General features: G+C 15.6%; 4 protein-coding genes across 4 annotated transcripts, besides 44 other annotated features; 1 reads left to right on the top strand and 3 right to left on the bottom strand. All coding sequences in view use genetic code 6, as the record gives it.

The window, feature by feature from the left end:
- Window positions 1–228: 228 nt before the first annotated feature.
- Window positions 229–269: a microsatellite.
- A 46-nt stretch (window positions 270–315) lies between these two features.
- On the bottom strand, window positions 316–3,743 carry IMG5_159630 (MIR domain protein; the record flags this gene model as incomplete). Its single annotated transcript, XM_004030457.1, has 5 exons — window positions 316–1,535; window positions 1,648–2,639; window positions 2,680–2,809; window positions 2,905–3,345; window positions 3,386–3,743. 5 exons carry the CDS (start codon window positions 3,741–3,743, stop codon window positions 316–318), a joined length of 3,141 nt encoding a protein of 1,046 aa, XP_004030505.1.
- Window positions 319–366: a microsatellite.
- Window positions 325–370: a microsatellite.
- Window positions 1,133–1,180: a microsatellite.
- Window positions 1,372–1,417: a microsatellite.
- Window positions 1,378–1,416: a microsatellite.
- Window positions 1,537–1,611: a microsatellite.
- Window positions 2,238–2,281: a microsatellite.
- Window positions 2,292–2,337: a microsatellite.
- Window positions 2,825–2,857: a microsatellite.
- Window positions 2,860–2,903: a microsatellite.
- Window positions 2,925–2,971: a microsatellite.
- Window positions 2,931–2,984: a microsatellite.
- Window positions 3,744–3,935: 192 nt separating the features above from the next.
- Window positions 3,936–4,013: a microsatellite.
- A 300-nt stretch (window positions 4,014–4,313) lies between these two features.
- Window positions 4,314–4,449: a microsatellite.
- Window positions 4,343–4,472: a microsatellite.
- Window positions 4,343–4,474: a microsatellite.
- Window positions 4,475–5,050: 576 nt separating this feature from the next.
- Window positions 5,051–5,086: a microsatellite.
- A 492-nt stretch (window positions 5,087–5,578) lies between these two features.
- Window positions 5,579–5,620: a microsatellite.
- Window positions 5,621–5,958: 338 nt separating this feature from the next.
- On the bottom strand, window positions 5,959–6,416 carry IMG5_159620 (hypothetical protein). The gene has a single exon (XM_004030456.1). The coding sequence runs from the start codon at window positions 6,287–6,289 to the stop codon at window positions 5,981–5,983; it is 309 nt and encodes a 102-aa protein (XP_004030504.1). The 5' UTR covers window positions 6,290–6,416; the 3' UTR covers window positions 5,959–5,980.
- Window positions 6,417–6,560: 144 nt separating this feature from the next.
- Window positions 6,561–6,621: a microsatellite.
- Window positions 6,622–6,636: 15 nt separating this feature from the next.
- Window positions 6,637–6,677: a microsatellite.
- Window positions 6,678–7,166: 489 nt separating this feature from the next.
- Window positions 7,167–7,209: a microsatellite.
- Window positions 7,210–7,586: 377 nt separating this feature from the next.
- Window positions 7,587–7,660: a microsatellite.
- Window positions 7,590–7,659: a microsatellite.
- Window positions 7,593–7,658: a microsatellite.
- Window positions 7,661–7,809: 149 nt separating the features above from the next.
- IMG5_159610 (hypothetical protein) lies at window positions 7,810–8,510 on the top strand (the record flags this gene model as incomplete). The annotated part of the gene is made up of 2 exons (XM_004030455.1): window positions 7,810–7,860; window positions 8,070–8,510. 2 exons carry the CDS (start codon window positions 7,810–7,812, stop codon window positions 8,508–8,510), a joined length of 492 nt encoding a protein of 163 aa, XP_004030503.1.
- Window positions 8,511–8,569: 59 nt separating this feature from the next.
- Window positions 8,570–8,659: a microsatellite.
- Window positions 8,582–8,681: a microsatellite.
- Window positions 8,682–9,126: 445 nt separating this feature from the next.
- Window positions 9,127–9,174: a microsatellite.
- Window positions 9,128–9,183: a microsatellite.
- Window positions 9,137–9,182: a microsatellite.
- Window positions 9,184–9,227: 44 nt separating the features above from the next.
- On the bottom strand, window positions 9,228–15,117 carry IMG5_159600 (hypothetical protein; the record flags this gene model as incomplete). The annotated part of the gene is made up of 4 exons (XM_004030454.1): window positions 9,228–9,494; window positions 9,535–9,665; window positions 11,294–11,509; window positions 14,877–15,117. The coding sequence occupies 4 exons, from the start codon at window positions 15,115–15,117 to the stop codon at window positions 9,228–9,230; spliced, it is 855 nt and encodes a 284-aa protein (XP_004030502.1).
- Window positions 10,008–10,096: a microsatellite.
- Window positions 10,054–10,129: a microsatellite.
- Window positions 11,646–11,683: a microsatellite.
- Window positions 12,013–12,055: a microsatellite.
- Window positions 12,065–12,111: a microsatellite.
- Window positions 12,562–12,656: a microsatellite.
- Window positions 12,595–12,687: a microsatellite.
- Window positions 12,741–12,788: a microsatellite.
- Window positions 14,318–14,370: a microsatellite.
- Window positions 15,118–15,744: 627 nt separating the features above from the next.
- Window positions 15,745–15,796: a microsatellite.
- A 104-nt stretch (window positions 15,797–15,900) lies between these two features.
- Window positions 15,901–15,937: a microsatellite.
- A 2,054-nt stretch (window positions 15,938–17,991) lies between these two features.
- Window positions 17,992–18,060: a microsatellite.
- Window positions 18,060–18,106: a microsatellite.
- Window positions 18,071–18,114: a microsatellite.
- Between the last annotated feature and the right edge of the window lie 1,309 nt (window positions 18,115–19,423).

Genomic DNA, 19,423 nt, shown 5'->3' with positions numbered 1-19,423 from the left:
AAAACTCAATTTTATTGTGTTTTTTATTGTTTTAAAGATATTTTTTTTTATTTATCAAAATCATCAATATCCTTATTTTTATTATTAAATTCTTTTTTTTTTTTTCTTATTTTAATATATAATCATAAATATTAATGTCTTGTTCTTTTTATAAAATTATCAATTCTGTTTCTTTTTCTTCTATACTTTATATCAAAACTTCATTTGAATCTAAAAAATTTGAAATGAAATTTTTTAAAATTCTAATTTTTTAAGAACTTAATTTTTTATTAAAAAGAAAATTAGATTTTTTATTTAAATCATAAGCAAATTATTTCAATTACTTTTTTTTTTATTATTATTATTTTATTTATTTTAATTTTTTTTATTTACATAATAATCTTTTCTATCTGATTCTAATTTCGAATTATAATTAAATAAATATTTATTAAAATAATTTTATAATAAAGCAAGTAAATTATTAAATAAATAATCTAAATATTAAATTTGATAATCATTTTAAGATTAAATTTAATTTAATCTTTTATTTTCTAAATTTAATATAAGTTCAATTAATTAAAGTAATAATTAATTTTCTCCTTCTTTATATATAAAATATACATTTAAAAAAAAAAATTATAAAAAATTTATACTTTATGAATTATCTCCTTAAATATAAACACAATTAATAAATTATAAAATAAATGGTTTTAAATAGGAAAACCCTTTTTCTCTTTTATCCAAAATAATATTACTTAATATAAAATCATCTTTTTCCGTTAAGCAATCTTTTATAAATTATAAATCAAGAGTTGTCTTTAATTTTGCAATAGAAATATTATAATTTTCCTTACTATTTAAAATTTCGCTTTCATCATTATTTCCTTTAACCTTTATATATGTAGTCTATAAAAGCATACTAATTAATTTTGCGTGATATTTAAAAGGCTCATCTTTATAAGTAGTTTTTTTTTCAAAGAAATATTCCAAAAAAGGAATATTTCGTTCATCAAATTCCTCATCATCAAGTTAAAATATAATGTTTTTTTATTTTAAAGATTAATTTTCTTATGCATATAAAAGATTTAATTCTTTAGAACTCATATTGTTTAATGGTAAAAACGTATTTAAAACTAAAAGTTGATTATCAAATATATACTTATTATTAAATTAATAAATATAATTAATATATAAATAATAATTTACATTATTTTAGTATTTTTATAAAGTAATAAAAAATTCTAAAAAATGAGCTTATCTGCCTTATGTAATTATAAGATTTGTTAATTAATCAATAATTTTTTTATCTAATTTATGCTTTAATAGAGTTTTATTGTTTTAATATATTTCACATAATAGTTTTATTTGTCCTATATCATATTATAAATTAGACATTAAAAAATTAATATTTTCATTTAAAATTAATTGATTTTCATTATTTTATGAGCAAAAATTTATCAATAGTTCATAAGCATTTGAAAATATTTCATAAATTAATCTTTTTTTTTCATTAGGTTAATCATCGCTTTTCATTATTATATCAAAATGATGAATTCCTATATAATAATATATTTATATATATATATATATATATATATATATATATATATATATTTATATATATATATATATTTAATAAATAAATTTATTATCAATTATAATAATAACCATCTTTTATAAATGATATAATAGGTTCATATGTTTTAAGAAAGTAAAAAATTTTCTATTTGATAGGATCAATTATTTTTTTAGAACTATAATGATTAATAATAATTTAGTTACCGCTATAAGATAAATTATAGAAAAAGGCATCTTTAATATTTTTAATGATTTTTTAGACTTTTTATATTTCAATCATTTTTTCATAATCAACTTTATTATTAATAAATTTTATAAACCAGACTTCCGTCTACTCAATATAATGCGATAAATTATATCCTTCTTCTTTTAAAATATTAAACAATATTTTCCTATCTTCATCAAAAATAACTTGCAATTTATTTAAATTATCCTTTAATTCTTACCTTTAATTAAACAATCTTAAAATAATTGATAATACTTTTTTTTCTAACTCAGGGTTATGTATGAGTAAAAATGTTTATAATAAAAACGGCAAAATACAATAGGAAGGATTATTTTTTTCATTATCTAAGTTTTCTTTACAAAAAGCCACACTGAGGAAAGAATCAATACTCAGAAACTCTTCTTATATAGTTTTTGAAAATTTCTAAAAAATAAAAGGTTTTAAACGATTTTATTTATTATTATTATTATTATTATTATTATTATTATTATTATTATTTATTCCAGTCATATTTACAAAATTATTTTTAATATTCATAATATTATTTATTAATAGATTTTTCATTAAAATATTTTCGTTTTTAGGTTTAAATTCATCATCTATATCCTAAAAACCGGTTTTAGATATATTGGGAAATATTTTACTAAATCCATCTTCGAAAAGTTATATTAATAATTCTTTGTCATCAGTTTATACAATTGTTTCACTAAACCATACCATTACATTTTCAATTAAATAATCTTGTCTCATATTTAAAAATTATTCGAAAATATCACATATTACTAGTTTGATTTTTATATCACAATTTAATTCGTTTTCTTGTTAAATTGAATATTTTGAAAATAAACTGTTTATACTAATTAAATTTTAAATTAATTTCTTTATTTTTATTTTACTTCAAAAAACCTCTCAATAAAGGATTATTACAATTTAAATTTTCGTCTAACTATTTTTAAGAAAGGTTTAAATTCTATTGTTATTCTTCTTCTTCTTCATCATCATCATCTTAATCAGAAATATTAATTTCTATTTATAATAATTAAAAATATAAAAAAAATATAAAAAATATATAAATATATATTTATATTTATATATATATTTATTATTAATTTTATATTTACAATCAAAAATATTAAAATCATTTAAATTAATTTTTATTTTTTTTAAATTAATTTTATCTTTTTTTTATTCTTAAGTTTATTCGAATTATTTTATTGACCTTGTATAAGCTGTGCTTGAAAACTAAATATTTATTCTGTCATAACATATTATTTATGTAAGAAATTAGATAATATTAGCATAAAATTTTTATTTTCCAAGAATATTAAATAAATTTAATTATAACAAAAGATTTAGCATATTTGTAGAATGTAAAAAAAGATCAGAATTTAACAAATCAAGTCCCCTTTCTTTATTGTTTTCATCTTTATCTTCAATATTATCAAAAAAATTTTCTTCCAAAAGTCTATATTTATAATATTATTAAGTAATATTTTCACATTTTTAAGCAAAAAAATTCATTAAATTATCCAATAAACTTGAATATAATGAAAATTCCATATCTGTACTTTTAAAAATACTTATTTCTTTTTTATAATTTACCTAATAATATTTTATATATGTATATATATATATATACATCACTAAAAATGCGACAATAATTAGGAACAATAACTCTATTTAAAGGATCGTGATCTATATACAAACTAATAGCCAGTTAATTATAACAACTTCTTAATTTTTAATTATTAAAAAATTCATTTTCATTCCAAATATTTTATAGAAGAAATTCACAAGAAAAGCAATCAATAAGTTCACTTCTCCATAAAAAATTTCTATTTTAAGAAACATCTGCTAAAAATGATAATTCTTAGCAAATATAGTCAATCTATAAAAAAATTATGTATATAAAAAAAAATTGGATATACTTATTAATTATCGTTCTTAATATAAATACCATCCTAATATTTATTCTTAAAAATCATTCTTTCATTATTACATTAAGCTTTAAATAATTTGTAAATATTTTCCTAATTAAAAGATAATCCCTTATTTTAAAATTTACAAACACTACTCAAAAACATATAATAATTAGCCTTCAAATACGCTTTTTCATCAAAAATCAAATCTACAAAAAACTTAATTAAATAAAATTATTATTATTATTATTATTATTATTATTATTTTTAATATTATTATTATTATTATTATTTTTAATATATTTATTATTTCCCTTTATCTTCTATTAAATTTACCTTATAAAGTAATATTTAATTGTATTTAATTATTTCGATAATACAATCAATAGCTTCTGGTATATATTTACAATGATTTACAAATTTCGGTATTAAATCAAATGTATATATTTCATTTTCAAAGTTATTTTTACATAATGAAATAATTAATTTATAAATACTTTTACATAATTTTTTTTAAGTTTTAAAAAATTTAAATTATCGCATTCAGTATTATCTTTTCCATTTTAAAATATTCTTTATTAATATTAAATAATTGCTTCTTCATCTTAGCAATTATTTTTATTATTATTAATATTATAAATATTATTATTATTATTATTATTATTATTATTATTACTATTATTACTTTAATTATTATTTTCATCATTATTAAATATAATATATTATTTTTAATTATTTTCATTATTAATTTATTTATTTATTTCATTATTTAAATTACTAGCCTTTATTATATCATCTTATTTATCAAATATAATTTCTAATAGATGCACTAAAATATCTATATAATACTATTCTCTAAATAACTTTTATCTAAACTAATTTATATTACCATATTTTTAATCTTAATTTGAATTGTTTATTTTATTATTCATAAACTCATTCAACTCATCGACAATTTTAATTGTTTCTTTAATTTTTTTAGTTAATTTTTTTTTTTTATCTGAATTAATTTCTAATTCTTTTATTAATTTACAAATAATTTTACTTGCAGAAATTACGAAATTTAATTCCCAAACATCATTTTAATTTGCTTGTAAAATTTTAAATACTTAATTTTCTCTTCTTTCTTAATTCAATATAATCTATTATTTTTCATTATTTTAATTTAAATTATTACTATAATTATTTTCTTCATTAATTTTTTAATTCTAATTTAAATCAATCCATGTTTAACTCTAAAAATGCTTTAAAAGTACAAAAGAATCACTTCTAATACCTTTATTTTGCTATTAATTATTTACATCTAGTGAATGAAATTCAAATATGCTACTATCATCAGGAATTTTAGTTAATTTCATTTAAAAATTTTAATTTTATTAAAAATCATATCCTGTATTACTTTTATTCCCTACACTTAAATATAAACCACTTGACAAATGCCTTAGTGTATATTATTTTTTATATTAAACATTACCTCCACTTCGGAAATCTTTTTTTTCAACAATCCACATTCCACACGTATTACCCTCATATTCTTAAAAAATACTAGACACATTCTGCTATCTAATAGCACTAACTTCCACTCCGTTCCTCTCATATAAATCCTACCAACTATTTCTATTTTAATAAGTCCTCAGAGCTCCCAAAGAAGCATTAGACTCTGAATGGTGTAGCCAAATTACATTTCCACATCGTATTTATGTATGTTGGTTTTATGCGTAATGGGTAAATAGGTTTAGTTTCCATTTAGTTGGCTCATTTTCTTATGAACCATTTACTTCTCTTTTTATTATTTATTGCTATTATGTATATTAAAATTATAATTAAGTTTATGATTTTCCACTATTAACATGCCATGTTGCCTTTTTTTTATTAATTTTGTTTTGTTTTGTTTTGTTTTGCTTTGTTTGTTTTTTTTAAATTTACTTTATGGAAATCTAAATATTTATATTTTAAACATTTTTGTTCATTAGCATTTTCTAAATTTTATACTTATGATGCTTTCATTATTTCCTCAGAAGCATGTAAATATGTTTTTTTAGTTTAAAATGAATTTGATTTTTCAATAAGAACAATTTCATTAGCATATATAGTCTTTAATAAAAAAAATATATTATGTATACATATATAATTACTAAATCTCCATCCTTTTAATATTAAAAAGCTGGGACAATTCTAAAAAGAGTATTTTCAGATGTATAATCTTCTAAACTTATTTTAAAATTACCTTATTCATATTAAGCTTCAGTATTATGACAAGCTAAAAATTTAGAAGAATTCAGATGCAGTAATTGAATAGTTTAATTATATGTGATTCTATTATTTTTATGTTTTATGAATGTTTCATAATTTCCTTTAAATTCGTTGAGGAGTTAATTCTAGTATTTTTAAATTTACTCTTTTTATTATTATTCTTATTCGGAAACTTCTTTTTGACTATTCTCTAAAATTTGATCAATTAATTAATTATTTTAACCTTAAAACTAATTATTTTTTCTTGTTTTTTTTAAATTTTATAATATTTCTTCTTTTGCCCTATTTTATAATTTCGGAAAAATTTAAAATAAGCATCCTGAAAATTTTTCATACTTTTTCAAAAAAAAAAAATCTTGATCGAAATTTTAAATTTTATATAAAATACTAATTATTTAACAGACGAATTCTAATTTTTTTATTCTAAGTTTTTCGTTTTTTTATTTATTAAACTAGTAAAATTCTTCAGTATTAAATTACTTTTAACATGACCGTCAGCATAAATAAATGCATTATTATCATTAAAATAAGATAAAGATATTATAGAACCTATTGTAATTATAGGTTATTCTTTAAAATTGTTGTTATTATTATTTTAAGAAGACATAAATTAATAATTTAAAAAATTATATTAAATATAAATAAATATTTAAAAATGTATATTAATAAATATAAAAATTAATATATATATATATATATATATATATATATATATATATATAATGTACTATTAATTATAGATTTTAATTTATATATACATTATTGAATATTATTTTATATTTTAGAAAAAAAATTATTAATTAGTTTTTTTTAATAAAATTATATTAAATTTATATTTTTGATTTTTTTTTTTTTAATTTTAATTAGTTTTGATAATTTAAAGGAATTTTTAATTATTTGAACTATTATTTTTCACCTTGCATGCTTTTTTCTTATTTTTTTATAAACAAAAATTATTATTTTTTACCTCTCGTATTTATTATGATTTAATTTTATTATTTATCTTTTATTTCATTTTAAAAAATATTTTTAATTTTTTATCATTACATTTAATTTACTTTAAAACAATTTTTATTTTTTAATTTAACTTTTTTTTTATTTTTAAAATTTTTCTTATCCATAATATTTTATAATATGTTTTAAAACATTATTATTTTTACATTATTTAAATAAAATATTTTCTTTTTTGAATCAGGTTAATAATTTAAATTAAAATGTTATATTTTATATTTAAAAATTTTTATTTTGATATTTTTTTTTCATTAAAATTTTATCGCCTGTCTTCTTTTTCTTAAATAATTTGTTTCTTTATTTATATGTAATTCTAAAAATAAAATATTATTTTCATATTTATATAGAAATTTTTATTTCTATTGAATTTTTTTTCTAAGCATAATTATGAAACTTATATATATGTCAAAATATATAAATTCAATTTTAGTTATTTAGTTTAAATATTGTTAATATTGTTTAAAAAAATGTTCTATTTATTTATTTATTATTTATCTAGATTATTTTTTAAAAAAATAAAATATAATAATAATTTTTTTATTATATTACTAGTTAAAATAATAATAATAAAACAAAAACATAAAAATTTATTAATATTAATTAATATTAATAAAATATTTATTAAAAAAAAAAAATAACTTAAAAAAATAAATAAATAAAAAATAAAGAAAAAAAAATAATTAAAATAAAAAAAGCACAAACAAATGATTTGTTAAATCGGAGAAAAAAAGCAAGAACCCCGTATAAGCTATCGTATAAAATAAGAAAATAAAGCCCCAATAGACATAAAATCAAAGATGTCATAAAATAACATTAACATAATAACATGGTAAAATAGCAAATATGATTCATTACATCGCAGTAAACACACACTTCCTTAAATACGCATAAAAAGTAAAGAAAATTTGAAGCTTTAGATGGAATAAAGAGATTTTAATATAATATCTTTAGGAGATTAAAAAAAATATTAAATGAATAATAATTATAATTTAGAAGCAAACATTTAAAAAAACGAATAGAATATTCCAATAAAAACCAGAATGGAATTTCGAGATTTTAATATAATTACATGTACTAATTAACAATAAAAATTAGCAAAAAAGGAAAAAATTAGAAAATTAGGAGAATGTTAAGATTATCCTTATCCCAAAAACAAGGTCGATTTCGAATATAATATAGACTTTAATAACAATAAAAATAAATAAATTTAAAATGTATGTGATTATGAGAAAAATTATTAAAAAAATAATCTCGTTAATTCTTCTTCGGTTCCTTTTAATTTCATTTCTTCCAGTGAAATTCCAAACCCTTTAACTATTCATGATTTGAGACATAAAGATGAAAAAGTGTGCAATATGACTAAATAAATTGGATCAATATATGATTATGGAAGACTTTTTGCGCCAAACTTTAATCCAGAGTATTAATAATATTATAAAAATAGTAGAAATGCTTTCAATAGAAATAAAGGAATGTGTGCTGATACTTATAATAGAGCTCATACTTATGGACCAGGATTAAAACCATTTAGAAAGTTTAAATGAAATAAATATAAATAACATAAATATATATATCATGATAATAATATATATTAAAAATATTAAAATTAAAATAAATATAAATATAAAAATATATATATATATTATATATATATAAATATATATATTTATATATAAATATATATATATATATATATTTATATATATAATAATATAAGAAATCAAAATGTAAGTAATAAATAAAAATATTGTAAAATTAAATTTGTATTTGGTTAAAAATAAATATTTATTTATAAAAATACTTAATTCAATATATTATTATTTGATTTATATAATCATTAAACTTATTAAATAAATAACTTAAAATGAATTATTATATTATTAAATATTATATAATACTTAATATAAAAAATAAAAAATAAAGATATTAATAAAAAAGTTAATTTAAATTAATAAATATATTATAAATTTATAGAGTAACAAATTTTGATATTAAAAAATATACTTTAAAAAGTTTAATAAAAATTTTAAAAATAAATAAATCATAAATAAACATTTATAATAAAGAAAATATGAACTTAAAAAAAATATATATATAAAAAAATATTTTTATTTTAGAGAATTATAATTAAATTAATCATAATTTATATTATTTAATTAAAAATAAATAAATATAATAAATATATATATATATATATATATAAATATAATTATATAAATTCTGTTTGGTCTTATTTTTTTATATATTTATATTATTTTATTTCAATCAAATAAATTTTATTCTGAAATAAATGCATTAATTAATCCATCACCTCCACAAGTGTATATACTTTTTTTATCTAAACCAAAAATAGCGCAATTTATACCTCCTTTATGAATAAATTCGAGATCTAATATTTTTTCAAATGAATTTGTATTCCAAACTATAGCTCTATTATCTAAAGAACTACTTATAAAGAAATTATCATTTTCGCTAAATTTTAAACTAAATATCATAGCAGTATGAAATACTAAGTTTTCTGTTAAAGACTAATTTTTTTATAAAAAACATAATTAAATTTAATTTTACTTTTTAATTTTATAAATCCCAAAGTCTTATTTTATATTAAGAATCACCACATAATAAGTACTTATTATTATGAGAAAATTAAATACTAGTTATTTTAGAACCATAATGTTCTAAAACTCCTTCAATTACACCTTTTTCATTAAATAATATAACTTTTCCAATCTTTTAATATTTTTTAAAATTTAATACATATAAATATATAATTATGTATTTTTAAAAATAAAAATTTATTATTTAGATACACTATTTCCAACAGCAAACATATTATCTTAATAATTTATATCAAAAGCATTAGTATTTTAATTTTAAAATTAAATACTATTAATTTTTTCAAAATTATTGTAGATTAAAATTTAATTTTCTTAAAGAAGATAAACAATGTCATCGTCTATTTTACTTGCTTAGATATCTAATGATTTTCCTTCTACTTATTTTGGTTCGCTATATTATAATAAAAAATAAATATGTAAAAAATATATAAATTATTATTTATTAATATGATATATATATAGAATTAAAATATAGATACATATATAAATAATATATATATATATATATATATTATTTATTTATTTATTTATTTATATATTATATAACCCGTATTTTAATGTGTCAATATGTATCAAATTAAGTTTTTATAAATTACAAAAAGTATATATGTATTTTTCACTTTTACTTAAACTTATTTTAACTATTTCAGATTCATGTTTTTTTCCTTCACATATATGACTTTTATTATTTTAATCCCAAAAAACTTATTATAATAAATAAATTATATATATTAATATCAATTTTTTACTTATTTTTCCATCTACATCAGAGGAAACTAAAAATCCATTTTTTTTAATTAAAATTAAATAATTAACTTTATTTTAATGCCCATAATGTATTTCATTAGGAATACTTTTATCATCAATAGTACTTACGTTTTTCCAAACATTTAATTCTCCATTTAAACTTACTGAATATATATCATCTTTGCATATACATACACCAACCTTAATTATTTTATTATATTTTAATTATATTATTTTACTTATTAATGCTCTATTTATAAATTTTAAGATGGTAATAATGTTTTAACAATATTTCCTTCTTAAAAATCCCAAATTTTAACAGTTTTATCGCCTGAACAAGTTACGAAATTATTCGAGTTTTCAAACCAATCACAAGAATAAATCCCTCCTTAATGACCTCCTTCTTTCTCACTAAATTCTTTAATATGCTCTCCAGTTTTTCCATCATAGAATATAATTTTTTTATCAGTAGATACTGTCATTAATTTATCTCCTGAAGGTGCATATTTAATAGAATTAATGAAATTAGTATGAAACTTATTTTTTTTATTTTTTGATAAAAATTAATTTATTTTTTTTACTTTTTATGATTTCATAAATTTAAAAGGAGGTCCTTCAAATAATTAAACAGAAAATTCTTCACCTCCAACAGCCAATTTAAAAGGCCTATTAGGTTTTAAAGAAACTGCAAGTAAATTTTTTGCTACACCAGTTATTTCACCTAACGAGTTTCCAGTGTCTGCTGCAAATACTTTTCCAAATATTTTCTATCCTTCACCTACTACTGCTATTCTTTCACTATCTCCTGTCCAACTAATATCTCTTATTGTTCCATTTAATAAAGTATAATCCCATTTTTTTTTATTATAAAGTTTTCCCCTTCACAACTCCATACAATAACATTTCCATTCTTATCTATTATTTTTAATTTTATTATTTCTTTTTAAAATTTATAATAATACCTCCAGAACATACTAATCTACCGTTTGGAGAAAATCTAGCAGCTTTAGTAATTGACTTATGTTCGGAAAATACACGAACATGTTTTGTGGGATTTTATAAGTCTCTAATTACTATTATATTACATGTACAATATAATATGCGATTTGTAGGGATATGAATGTCTATACATAAAGGATGAGCTCTTTCCGTTGATGGACTTGGAGGATATTTATGTACTTTTTATTTTATTATATAAATATATTTATATCTTTTTCTTTTTTATAATAATAATACTAAGCTAATAAGGAGATAGTTTATTATCCATATAATTAAGTTTATGAAAAATATTAAGATTTATTATATATTAAAATATTATATATTTTATTGTTTTTATTTATTTTATTTTTTTAATCGAGATTTCTAATCTTTTATTAAAAATAATTTATCTTTTTTTAAAGAGATAAAAAAAATATTTATTATTTATATAAATTGTCTTAATATTTTTTATTTATTAAGTAATGTTTTTAAAAATTCAATTAAATAAAAAATAGGCTGTTATTCATAACTTTCAATTATTTTATTGATTAATCATATAATAAAAATTACATAAAAATAAAAAATCATCAAAAAAATTTTATATGTAAATATTTATATTTATTTATTAATTTATATCAATATAAAAATTTATATATTATTAATTTTTTGGTAAAAAAAAAAATATTTATAAAATATAAAAATCAATTTTTTTTATTATTATTAAATTATAATTATTATTTTAAATTAATATATAAATAAAAGAAGAAAAAAATTATAAAAAAACTAAAAAAATAATAAAAGATATTTTTTATTTAAAAAATAAAAATAAATTAAATATATATATATTATATTAAAAAATATATCTATAAGATATATATGACTTAAATAAATTAAATTACAAAATTAAAATAAATATTAAATATACACATATAAATAATAAGACAATAAAAACAAATATAATATAAATAATTATAATATGGATTTTCCTAAAAATAAAAAAAAAAATTTAACGATATAATTATTCATCTTTTATAAATATTAAAGTAGGGAAATATTATCATCAACTAAACCATTCTGAATTTTTTTAAAAAATATTTTATTAAATTTCTTATTCAGGTCGAAAAAAGTCATTTTAAAAATTCTATTTATTATTAAAATTTAAAATATTTATGCCTGTAAAATTTTAATTATTATTAAATATCTTTAGTGTGCTAGTATTTTAAGTAAACATTTAAATTTCTTAAACTAAATAATTATTATTGATAAAAATATTTTATTAACATTAATTATTCTTATTATTATTATAATAATAATTATTGTAAAAATTATTATTATTATTATTATTATTATTCTATTATATTATTTACTTATTATTATTCTTAATTTTTTTTTTTAGATCATAATTAATATTTTCTAATTTGTATACTTCTATTTATTTTTTTATTTTTTTAATTTTTAATTATTGGTTATTTTTTTATTCATTTATATTATATTCCTAAACATTTACATTAGAAATATTTTATTCTAGTGACATTATTTAATTTTCATAATAATACTATTCGCTTTATTTTTATGATTAATTTAAATATTAACTATTTTCACAAGTATGCATATTTTCTATAGAAAAAGAATCGCTTTAAAGATTTTAAATACTTTAAGGATAATTAAGACTTAAAATTGGAATTTTTTATTATTTTAATCCACTCTTTTTTTTAATAGAATTCACTATATTATCAATCTTTTTTTTTAGTTTATATTTTTTATTTACAAATTCCATTTAATTAAATTGATTTTATCCTTCTTTTTCTTAGTATTTCCTTGAAATTTACAAAGGTGATAATTTTTAGAAAGTTTTATTTAATTATTATTAATTTTCATCCCAGTAGTTTTTGTATATAAATTATTTAAATTTCTATTCATAATTTTTTATAAACTTTTTCCAAAAATAATCATCTTTTTATAATACATGCTATTAATTATTTTAAGGTTAGGTATAATATTCATAAATGTTATTTATTTTTCTAACGAAAATTTTATATCTACATTTTTATTATTTACATTAAAATTTCAAAGGATAATCCTTATTTTATTCCTTATATATATGATATTTCATAAAGCAATAGTGTTAATCTTCTAGTATTTATTTTAAAATTTCGATTTCCTCAATTGAGTAAATTTATGAATTATTATTAAAAAAATCCATATTTTTAATATTTTTATATAATAAATATGTTTTTTTTTATTTATTTAATTTTTTATAAATATTATTATAGTTGATCATTATATAAATATTTGTTTTTTAAAGAAACAATAAGATACATCTAACTTTGTTTTAACATGTAAAATAAAAATGTATCTCATTTTTATAATTTAAGCAAATTTATAATTTTTTAATTAAATTTTGAAATAGATAATTTCGTATAATATACATACATCAATAATAAACAGAAAATATAAGAAATTAATATTTTTTATTTTTATAAACAAAATATAGTTAATAATGTAAAAATAATCATACAAAATATAATAATTTTTTAAAAATGAATATTTTTTTATTTTTTTGGCATATGAAATCTTTATTTATTGAATATTTATTTATTAAAAATAACTAAAGTTATAAAAAAATTGAATTAAATATTTATTTTATTTATAAGAATTATATACATTGATTTTCAATTTTTAAGTTTTTTACAATTTAAATATTTAATAAGTTAAAAATGCTTATTTTTGACTATTATATAAATTTTTTAATTTTTTTTTTTAAATTTAAAAATTAATTATTATAATAAAAGGAATTAATATATTTTTTTGAAATTTAAAATATAGTGTACAAATATAATTAAGTTTTAAAAAAATCAAAAAAAAATATTAATAAAAATAATATAAACTTAATATATTATTATTAAATCATAAATAATTTTTTGACAAAAATTACTTAGATTTTAAATTAAAAAATATCTAAAAATAACATTTTATAAAAAGCCAAACCAAAAAAAAAAAAAGTTTTTAAATATATAAAATTAAAACTTAAAAAATAAATAAATTAATACTAAAAAATAAAAATTCAAAATTAAATCCAAAAAATAAAAAAGTCACTAATATAAATATAAATTTAAATAAAAAAAATATCATAAAAAATTCATATCTATTAATTTTATTCATTTCAATCTTGGGTACTACTCATTTTCATTTAAGATAGTATAAAAAATTTATCCACAAGTTGTTAAAAGCTTTTTTGTTACTCCTATTGTCATACAACTATGTATCGGTAAAATTCCAATAATATCCCCTATATTAATATTATAAAGATCTTCTTTGTTTTTAAAATATAAAATTCCATGGTCTTAATATAAAGACTTCACATATGAATCATTAACTATACTCCATTTATTATTATCTTAAAATCTACATACATAACCATATATTTTTTAATTATTTTTTAAAACTAAACAATCTTTCGCTAAATGAATTCCTCCTCCATATACAACTACTTCCTATTTATTTTTATATATTGCTATAAAAAAATAAATATTTAAATAAAATTAGCAAAAAAAATAGAATAAATACAAACAATTGGACATCCCACACAGATTGCTATATCAGTAGCGTTACAACTTCCTAAAACTGTTTACATAACATCATAAAGAATAAAGTTTCCAGGCCTACACTCATCTATTTTAGAATTTAAATTTTCACAAACAGAAAAAGAAGGTGTATCTCCACAACTAATTATTATATTAGGGAATTAATGAATATATTTTTATTTTAAGGAATCTAATATATTAACTGATTTTTCTAATATCTCCATCTTTTTATTTTTTTCTGAATAATTATAACTTTAACCTGCATGAGTTAAAAAACCTTTAAATTCTAAATTTTTTTAATTCTCCTAAATATTCTATATTAATGAATTTATTAAATCTAAATTTTCAGGTTCAATTCCACATCTACCATATCCAACATCAATTTTTATAAATATTCCCAACTTTTAATTTTTATCTTCTTTTAAAAAATCCTTTAAAAAAACAGAAGTTTCTTCTTAATCTATTAATATATTTAACTCTATTATATGTTTATGTAAATATCTTATTTGTTCGAATTCCCTTAAGTTTAAAGGAAAAGCTATTGTTATATTGTCCCAACCATTATTAGCAAAATAATAAGCCATTTAAACATTTGAAACCGTTATTTTAGTTATTCCTTCATATTTTAATAGATTACCTATTTATGCAGATTAATGACTTATTTTTTAATTATTTTTAAAATTTTCTAGATATTATTATTATTATACGTTTTAAAATGAGGGCGTAAATGAATATTTTAATATTCACATTTTTATTTCATTTTTCGGATATTTCTTCTAATTATATCTAGGTCTATTATTGGAGTGGGTGATTTTATTTATTATAATATATTTATTTGTTGCATTTTAAACTTTTTTTAATTTATATAGTTTTTTTTATTTGTTTATTTTATTTTTATTTATAAAGGATATATATTATAAGAAATAATAAAAAAGATAAATAAATATAATATTAAGATTTTATTTCAGTAAAATTTATTTATTTCTTCTCTAAATTTAAAATACTTTTAAAATATAATATAAATAGTAAAAATAATTATAAATAACAATGCTTTATAAAAATAACTAAATCTAAAAATAATATAAAAACTAATAACAACAAATTACAATATAATATATTTAAATTAATTTTTTTTTAAATAAAAATTAATTAAAAAAAAATAAAAAATTAAAACTATTTTCGATACAAATAAATGAGTTTTTATAATTCTTAAATGCAAATAGATACTACTTCTTTAATTAATACAAACAAAAAAAATTACGGTTCTTTAAAATATTAAAATAAACCATAATCAGTTCCAAAACCCCAGTTTATTTAAGATATTATTTAAATAAAAACGTCCCAACCAGTTTAAATAACTAAAAGTATTTTAAAAAATACAAATATCTAATAAAATAAAGTCACATAAAGTATAAATACAGAAAATCCATAAAGTAGTTTATTTTATTAATAATAATAATATTAAAACATGAATAATTATTAAATAAATATCAGTTAAAATTGCTAAGGTAATAATTATGCTAGGTAAATACTCCAAAGAGTCGAAAATTTTATAACTCCGCGTAATTATATCCAAAGTTATACCCAAAACACAATCTAATTAGGATATGATTATAGCTAAAGATAATAAAAAAAAGAAGACATAAAAAAATATCTAGAAGGTTTAGAAAAAAAAGTCAAAAAAAAAGTTTCAAAAAGCAATAGTAATAATAGTGAAGAAAATAGTACAAAATTAAACAAAAGAAAAAAGGAACAATCTAAGAAAAAAAAAGTAGAAAATAAAAGAAAAAAAGAATAACCTGAAGAAGAAATTCGAATAAGGAAATAAGATTAAAATATTAATTAAAGAAAATAAAATAAAAAAAGTATGTCTTATAGTTTTTTGGAGAAAAGTTAAAATAATAAAAAAAATTTAATAGATTTAATATTTTGTATTGTATGTGAAGATTACGTACATGTCGATAAAGTTGATTAACATAGCAAATTTTGTTAATAAAATCAATAAAATAACCAAAAAGTATAAAATAATTCAGAATATTTACATTAAATAGAAAAACTAAACGAAAAACTTCGAAAAGCAAAAATTTATATGGAATAAAAATATGTTTAAAATAACGAAAAATTACAAAAAACAATCGAATATATATAATAATGTAGTTAATTAATAATAAATAATAATAAAAATATACATGAAATAGTTCTAAATCTACATGATTTAGATTTATTAATAAATAAATTATCATAATTAGAAAAAGATGAAAAAGAAAAAAATCATGTATATGTCTTTTTAATACTAGCTGATAAAATAAAAGAATTTACAAAAAATAAAATTTAGTTAATGAAAAATAATGAAAACATAATCAAAAATACAAATCATTATTTATAAAATAATAATAGCAATTATAGTTAAAGTCTAAGTAATTTTAATTTAAAATAATAAATTTTTAGTGTTAATTCTATTGATATTTATTCCAATAAATAAATTGTTTAAAATAATGATTTAAAAGGTAATCATATTCTTCAAGATAATTAATTTAGTTGTAATAATAGTAGTCATATACTTAATAAAAAAAATACTATGGTTATTTAGTAATAAAAAATAGATATATAGAATAAAAATTAAGAAAAAAAAGCATTTTTTGATTTGGCAGTAAAAATTAAAAATTAATTTGGATAAAACGAAAACATAAATAAAATTTTAATTGCTGATTTGTATGATATTTATATGAATAGTAATTAAAAGATTCAGAATAATTCATCATATAATATTTTAATTTGAAAAAATGAGGTAGAATAAAACATAAATAAAATATAGAGTAAAATTAAATTAGAAAAATTTATTTAAGAATATATTAAAATTTAAATATTTATATCTAATTAAAAATTTAAATAAAATTAAGTATAATATAATTTATTAAATGAATTAAGTAAAAAAAAAAAGATTTAAAAAATTTTAAAAAATAATTAAAAATTAAGCATAAAATAAATAAAAAAATTAGATAATATTAATTAAAATTGTATATTTATAATTTAAAAAGTTAAATTAATAAAATATTTATATTATTAAATCATTTAAATAAGAAGTATTATTAAATAGTAATTGTAAATTTTAATAATTTTTTTGTAAATTTAAATTTTAAATAATTTATTTTATAAAATAAAATTTTTATAAATATAATTATTATTATTATTATAATTATTATTATTATTATTTTTTATTAAAGATTTTTACTATTATTTATAAATTAATAATTTAAAATAAATTTTAATATTATATTATATTAATTTTTATTTTCAATATTATAAAACCTTTTTATATTAATAATAAAAAAATATTTTCTTATTTAATTTTTTTTATGTTTTTTAAATATAGGATATTTACAATTAATATTTATTTATATATTTTTTATATTAATTTTTCATAAATCATATTAAAATTTTATTAATTTATTTTTTATTTCTTCAAAATAGTTTTATAATATCTTCAATCTGTCTTTTGGAACCTTTGAACTTTTTTTAATATTATTTTTTATTATATTTTCTTACAATTATAATATATTTTACTTATAAAAATATAGGCTCAGCTTTTCTAAATTTTAATTATCTTTTAAATTTTAAGTAATTAATTCGATGTGATTAATTTATATATTATTACAACTTTTTTAAAAGAATAACATTTTTTAAAATATATATATAAATATACTTTTTACTTAGAAATATCTAAAACAAATTCTTTTATTTTTTACATATAACACAAGCTTTATAAAAGTGCCAAAAGAAAATTATCTGTTATAAATTAATTATACTTTAGATTTATATATATTTTCTATATATGAGCGAATTCTTCTAAAAAATGTTTAAAAAATTCAAAAAATGAATCATCAATAAGATTTCCTTCAAAATTTAAATAAAGAAATTCTTAAACATTTATAAAATTTCCTTTTTTAAAGTTTAAATTTTTAATTAAATCTTAATTTTTAAAAAGTTAATTTTCAGCTAAAAATTTAGCTTGATTCTAATTTTCATATATAGAATGAGGTCCTTTAGAATTCCAAAAATAACAAAATTCAAAATAATTTTATTTATAATAAGCTTATTTATTATTATCTATTAATTTAAATTCCTAATAGTTATTATAATCTAAATTTATATTTAATTTTAATTTTTTCTATTCAAACTAAATTAAATCGATTATTTTTTATGAATTAAAAGAGATTCCTTCTTTCAATGATTCTTAAAAAATCAATAAAATAATATCTGAAAATTAATTATTTTTTCCTTAATAATTTTTCGATATTTCCTTACATTGATCTTCGACGAATTTTTGTTTAAAAAGAGAATTTTCTTCAAATCGAAGTATATTTTCGTTATTTTCGAAAATCAATAAATTTGCAATTTAAATAAAAACTATTGTAAGTGAATAAAAGTCCACTTTTTTAAAAAATTCAAGCTTTTCAGTTTAAAAAAATAGATTTGCGTTTTAAGTAATTATATTTTTTATATTTTCTAAATAATCTCTAGGCTTGTATA

Source organism: Ichthyophthirius multifiliis (genome assembly GCF_000220395.1).
Source record: "Ichthyophthirius multifiliis unplaced genomic scaffold scaff_1120509251207, whole genome shotgun sequence".
In the NCBI taxonomy this organism is placed as follows: domain Eukaryota; phylum Ciliophora; class Oligohymenophorea; order Hymenostomatida; genus Ichthyophthirius; species Ichthyophthirius multifiliis.
This window is presented reverse-complemented; position numbering and strand designations above follow the sequence as displayed.